Source organism: Lactuca saligna, chromosome 3, assembly GCF_052625555.1.
Source record: "Lactuca saligna cultivar CGN05327 chromosome 3, ASM5262555v1, whole genome shotgun sequence".
In the NCBI taxonomy this organism is placed as follows: Eukaryota; Viridiplantae; Streptophyta; class Magnoliopsida; order Asterales; family Asteraceae; genus Lactuca; species Lactuca saligna.
Window position 1 is genome coordinate 157,800,964 of NC_136419.1, and position 6,634 is coordinate 157,807,597.

At 32.6% G+C, this 6,634-nt stretch overlaps 1 protein-coding gene across 1 annotated transcript; it reads left to right on the forward strand.

Annotated features, from left to right (window-relative positions):
* The first annotated feature begins 802 nt into the window (after positions 1–802).
* LOC145037395 (ATP-dependent 6-phosphofructokinase 3-like) lies at positions 803–6,265 on the forward strand. The gene is made up of 13 exons (XM_078986043.1): positions 803–1,092; positions 1,760–1,806; positions 1,908–1,947; positions 2,100–2,162; positions 2,267–2,404; positions 2,717–2,875; positions 3,130–3,183; positions 3,329–3,397; positions 3,811–3,940; positions 4,979–5,247; positions 5,405–5,453; positions 5,551–5,705; positions 5,794–6,265. Exons 1-13 carry the CDS (start codon positions 991–993, stop codon positions 5,959–5,961), a joined length of 1,443 nt encoding a protein of 480 aa, XP_078842169.1. The 5' UTR covers positions 803–990; the 3' UTR covers positions 5,962–6,265.
* Positions 6,266–6,634: the final 369 nt, after the last annotated feature.

Below are 6,634 nucleotides of genomic sequence, written 5' to 3' on the forward strand. Positions count from 1 at the left end.
AACAATTGTATCATGTTTTTGTCTGACATAACATGACAGGATGTTGTGTTTTTTTAACCAACACGAAAACAAACCTATTAAAAAACGAAAGACACGCCAAAAATAACATAAAATAAAAATTAGTTTATTTAATTAATAGTTAATCATACATAACACTAAAAACAAATACTAAATCGTGTTAATTTCGTATTGAATTTTGAACACGATTACGACACGAAACAGTATCATGTTTTTTCACACACGATACTAACACTAATTCAAATTTCAATTTTATCCAAATTTCATTTTCTGTCGTGTATTTTATCGTGTCGTGTCATCAATCGTCACCCCTAAATTTTGTTCATATGTAATCATTGTTTTTTGTGTATTATATACCATCTAACTAATTAAAATTATTTACATATTACCTCATAACATCTTCGCAATGATAATATTCAAACAATTTCAACAATTTGAATGCATAAATAAAATCAAGAGATCGTTACCTCACCATTCCTATTAAAAATAAGAACAATAATTTTGATACTAAAAATAAGTCGGTAGAATGTCTCAATTTAATTCAATTTTTATAAGACTAACTTATCTTTGATGGAGTTGAGTGAGGTTTGACTTCGCAAGGAACCGAGAAAGGAAAAGAATAAAACCATTTCTGGTTTTTAAAACCTATGACTGCTAAAAACCGGCAAAAATAAAAGCGTGGGGTTCGTATTTCACTAGTTTGGTTATGCAAACTTACGCCACCTGTTTCAGAAATCTAGAAGAGTATCCTATCGATTTTCAGTCTTTAATAATCAATCGACCCATTTGTGAGATCTCCGCGATTTTGAAACTTCCACTGTTGCACTTTTTAAAGCCCGTGTCGTCAAACTTTTCTCATACATATATGACAGCATCAATCACGCCATTCGCCTTTGATACATAAAAACTCCATACAAGTAGATCGAATTAAGTAAACCTATCTGCTGATTAGTGTTTCTAAGAAGGGTATCTATGGATAATAATATCAGTGTTCAGATGAAAGTTGAAACCGGGGATGCAGGTTATGTGCTTGAAGATGTGCCTCACTTGAGTGATTACATCCCTAATCTACCTGTAAGTCGCCTTCAACTACTCTCTCTGCTTATCTACCTGTGATCTATGTTTATATGATTCGATGTGTACTTGATTGTTTATAAGAAAAAAAATTGCTGTTCTTACTTTGACTTTTGAGTTGTTTTTATTCTATCTGTAGAAGTATGCCCTAGAAGTATCTTAATGGGGGTTTTTAGATCTGTTTCATAATAATGTGAATCTTTGTGATGAAATTGTTGTTTAGCGCATGATGCACCAAGATTTTGAATGTCAAACTATAAGTCTTCGATCTTCGTTTAAATGTTGAAATATTTGGACCTTTTGTGTAATGACATGACAGCTTGTTCTTCCTTTGCTTTGCATTTGGATGGACATAACTTGCTCTGATCTCATGTTTATGCATAAGACATAAATGATTAAATGCCCCTCCTCATCATCATCATCATCCGAAATAGGCCTAGAAAGCTTGATAACGCAACCTAAAGGCATTACAAATAGGTGTTTGACCAATTTTCAAAGTGATCCATGAGAAGTATGTCTTTAAAAGCAATAAAAGAGGTGTTTATAAGCCTATAGATGAATAAGCATACTTTAACTATGCTTTATGTGAACATATTTCTCTCTTCAAGGTTCTAGTGAACAATATTCAATGAACATATTCTAATTTCATGCAAACTACCTGTTACAGACCTATCCGAATCCATTGCGATCCAATCCTGCATATTCGGTTGTGAAGTAAGTTACATTTGCATACTCATTTCTTCAAGGAATCACATGTTTATAATCAATCTGTTTAAACCTATTTGTGATGTTAATCCCCAAATTTTCTGTCTCAGACAATACTTTGTTGATGCGGATGATACTGTTCCCCAAAAGGTAGGCCCCATTTGTTACACAACATAACGGCGTTATACTATGTTTGACATGCATTAGACTGGGATTCAGACTGATGTCAATGGGACAAAAATTGCAATTCTTTTCCCACTAAAAGTAATCCAATTGTAAATGTGACAACTTTGTTGTTGTAGGTTGTTGTCCACAAGGATGGCCCACGAGGGATACATTTTAGGCGTGCTGGACCTCGCCAAAGGGTACAATAGTAACTTTTATAGAATCTCTTTGGAACCTAACATTTTTTTTTTTGTTTTTTTTTTTTCTAAGGGATACACATACCCTTTAATCTTCATTTGTGCAGGTTTATTTCACACCAGATGAGGTGCATGCTGCTATTGTAACATGTGGTGGTTTGTGCCCTGGGCTAAATACAGTGATTAGGGAAATTGTCTGTGCATTGTATCACATGTATGGTGTCACCAAAGTTCTTGGGATAGATGTAAGGCCCTGTTTCTCTCTCTTTTTTTTCCCCATCTGGATTAATGATGTTTGAAATATATTTTCAGAAAAAAAAAGGTTAAATGCAAGAAACAGTACTTTGATTTATCTAAAAAGTTATTTTGATATAATTATACATGACAGATGACTAAAACATTTATCATTATTCTTTGTTATGATTCATTGTAATTACTTTGAGTATTGTTGTGAAAAGTGAAAACCAAAAACACCAAAGTTTTGTTATCATCTAATTTCCATGCATCATCATCATCATCATCATCATCATCTCACCTCTTATTTGTTTTTTTTGTAGGGAGGATACAGAGGTTTCTACTCAAAGAATACAATTACTTTAACACCAAAGGTTGTGGATGACATCCATAAACGAGGTGGCACAATTATTGGCACCTCTCGTGGGGGCCACGATAAACCAAAGATAGTTGACAGTATTCAGGATCGTGGTATCAATCAGGTGTGTAAAATTAAATATGACATAAATACCCTTATGTTACACTGTATGTACTACGTTTGACATGCATTCAAATTACACAGTCAAATTGTAAATTTTGTCCCACCTCAAAAGATGTCAACTCACTCTCAATATCTTGTTTGTGCAAAAGACATGAATGCCCTCCATGAAACAGTTTCAGTTATTCCATATGGATATATATAAAACAGGAGTTTATTGTAATGAATAAGTGATTGTTTTTTTTTTTTATGTTTCAGGTTTATATAATTGGAGGTGATGGAACTCAAAAGGGAGCAGCAGTTATTTACCAGGTAATTACATGGTAACATGGAAATAATAAACAAGAGAAGTTCGGATTTAATAAAAACTTAAGAGAATGATTTGTAGTTTAATTAATATAACTAGAAAGATAAGATAAGTTATTATTGTGTTTGTAATCGCATTCTATTTGTGCAGGAAATAAGGAAACGTGGGCTTAAAGCTGTAGTGGCTGGGATTCCAAAGACAATCGATAATGATATCCCGGTATTATTTCCATTCTTATAAATTATACACAAAATTACATATTTGGTCCTTGTGGTTTGCAAAAACGACTACCGCAGGTCCTTTTGAGAAATTTTCGACACCTTTTCACGTTTCAAATGAATACGGAGGGTCCTTCTGACAAAAACCGTTAAAGGCCAGTGTTAAGTGCATGTAAAATAACCAAAATACCCTCAAATTACATATTTCGTTTTCCTTGGGGGTTTAGAGCCTGTGTTTCTCAAATTTTTTCAAACATGGTTTATCCAAACAACATTTTATGGACGAAAAAAAAAAAACACAATATTAATACAGCCTAAGTTAGTTAGACAAACACTTAAAAATTCACGTAATCTGGTGCACTTGTTTTGAAAAATATATAGTTTTGATTTCCTTTGTTGTAATAACAATAACAGGTGATTGATAAATCATTTGGATTTGATACTGCTGTTGAAGAGGCTCAACGTGCCATTAATGCTGCACATGTTGAGGCAGAAAGTGCTGAAAATGGCATAGGAGTAGTCAAACTCATGGGTCGCTACAGTGGTATGCTAAAAAAATATGATTAAATGCAACTTACTTTAATGTGTTTGTTTATCATAGCATCCTAATTCTACTACCCAATCAAACAAATTTCACTGCTTTTTCAAGTACAATGTCTTAGGTGCTGTTTGTTTTTTCGAAGCGAAAATTCATGAAATCTGCAGACCACCTCTGCAATCCTTTGTAGCAGAAGAGGTGGAATAAACGGCTGCAGCCTATAATAAGAAGCATGTTTGTTTTTTAACATCTGCAGACTGCTGCAGTAAACTAAAATTTAAATAAACTAATTTTATAAACTGAAAATAGTTCTCAACACTGAAACTTAATAATTTTAGTCTTAACTATTGAAATAATAATAAGAACATGTAAAAAAACAAAAATATAAAACTTAAAAAAAAAAAAAAAACTTAAAAAAATGTAAAAGAAGCTAATAGTTTTATTCTAGAAAAAAAAAACTAATTTTAAAAAACATTAAAAAAGAAAATAATAAAAAAAATTAAGAAAGTATTGCAAACATTGTCGTAAAAAATTACACACATTTAAAAAGATGTAACTGAAATTGAAAATATTATTAATAAAACGGTAAAAAAAATTAAAAAAATCAAGTTAAAAAGAAATCGTGGAAATTATAAAAATAAATTGTATCACATCCGTAAATAAAAAATTTAAGAAAATCAAAGTTTAAAAAAAAAAAAAAGTTATACAAAAATTCTTAAAAAAACACTTAGAAAAAATGAAAGCTGAAGAGGTTAGAAGAGGCAAGTCAAGTGCTGGGCCACGCAGCACACGCGCATAGGTTTTGTAGACTGAAATCTTCTAAAAAACAAACTGCTGCGAGAGTGAAAGTCCAGCGCTTGTGCTGCGCCTCGCAGCAATAAGTGGTTTGAAGAGGTTTTTATAGAAAAACAAACAGCACCTTACTGTTAATATACCATGAGTTTGTGTAAAAGGAGAAGTATTGTAAATTTGTAGTTTGAAATTTCCGATAATGTCCCTACTAGTAGTAACTGAGTATGTGTGTGATTGTTGTTGGTTTTGTAGGATTCATTGCAATGTATGCAACTTTGGCAAGTAGAGATGTTGATTTGTGTTTGATTCCTGAATCACCATTTTTTCTTGAGGGAGAAGGAGGGCTTCTAGAATATGTTGAGAAACGTCTCAAGGACAACGGTCACATGGTCATTGTTGTCGCAGAAGGTGCTGGTCAAGAACTTCTTGCAGCTGAAACCTTAAATTCCTCTACTGCTCAAGATGCTTCCGGAAATAAACTTCTTCAAGATGTTGGATTATGGATTTCTGATAAAATCAAGGTATTCCTATTCTCTCATCTCATCTCATCTCATCTCATCTCATGCTTTGCTTTGTTGTTTCCTTAACAACAGAAAAAATCTTACCTAAGTTACATTAACCCCATGACCTATTTATATATATAAAAAAAATAAAAATAATATATTAATAATTTTGCAGAAGCACTTTGCTCGACAGACATCCATGCCCATTACTCTTAAATACATAGGTAATTAATATCTTATTTATGGTTTAGATTTTAGAAGGTATTGATTCGTTTATTATAAGTTATAAACAAGAGGGGTATTTTGGTCATTCTGGGACAGATCCTACTTACATGATCCGAGCGGTTCCAAGTAATGCATCTGACAACGTGTACTGCACTCTCCTTGCTCAAAGTTGTGTTCACGGAGTCATGGCCGGTTACACTGGCTTTGTGAGCGGGCTTGTTAATGGTAGACAGACTTATATTCCATTCAATGTAAGTTAAACTTAAAACAACATTTTATTTTGATTTACTTTAAAGAAAATTTGACTATTAATCTGAATTGTTTAATATTGTGGTGTAGCGAATCACTGAGAAGCAGAATAATGTTGTGATAACGGATAGAATGTGGGCCAGGCTTCTGTCATCCACCAATCAACCCAGCTTTCTCGGGCCAAAGGAGGTTGAAGTCCAGAAACAGGTAGAAGCACAGACCATTGAAGGAGAAAATAGCAAACCAAATGACATCTAAAATCAAGAAACAAAAGAGGGAGAGGATTTTAAGTAATATCATTATTATGCACAAAAATAACAACACTACAAACATGCTTTGCTTTTTGTGGATGTAATTGGAAGAGCTTTCCCCAAATATATTCAAAACTCAGGAATCTTCACTTTGAGTTGAGTATTGGTAATTAGTTGAGGTATTATTATAAGTGGCCTCTTGTTCTTGTGTCACTGAATTTTTCTCTGTTTCAAGGGGCAACTGTTAATTCATGCAACTCTTACACTTCGGTATTAAAAATAATTGGCGATTTGCCCTGTTTTGGTTGAAATTTGCACAAAATTCTCATTTTGGTTCTTTTGGTAATGTCTTTCAAGATGAGTATTTTTGTGTTTTGGTCTCGTTTGAAAGCAATTTTAGCATTTGGAGCCAAAAATCAATTTTGTTGAAGATATAGACGACATGGAAGAACTTTGCTTATATTGAAGCAAGTCAATTAAGGTGGAATGATGATATTTATGATTTTTAATTTTGGAAATCAACACCAAATATCGAAGCCATTTATTTTTCATATTATTAATTGCAAAATAAAATAAAAAAAAAAAACTATTTATATATGGAATTATCCATAGTTAAGGGAACACGTTAGGTTTTGGTTTTGTTTAGGATTGCTCTTCTTTTGCAAATGAATTTAGGTGCT

Bases quoted from the DNA above. Each gene is read 5' to 3' on its own strand.
- LOC145037395 (XM_078986043.1), top strand. From the start codon at position 991: ATGGATAATAATATCAGTGTTCAGATGAAAGTTGAAACCGGGGATGCA. The intron at 1,948-2,099 runs GTAGGCCCCATT...TTGTTGTTGTAG, and splicing joins ATGATACTGTTCCCCAAAAG to GTTGTTGTCCACAAGGATGG. The intron at 5,706-5,793 runs GTAAGTTAAACT...ATTGTGGTGTAG, and splicing joins AGACTTATATTCCATTCAAT to CGAATCACTGAGAAGCAGAA.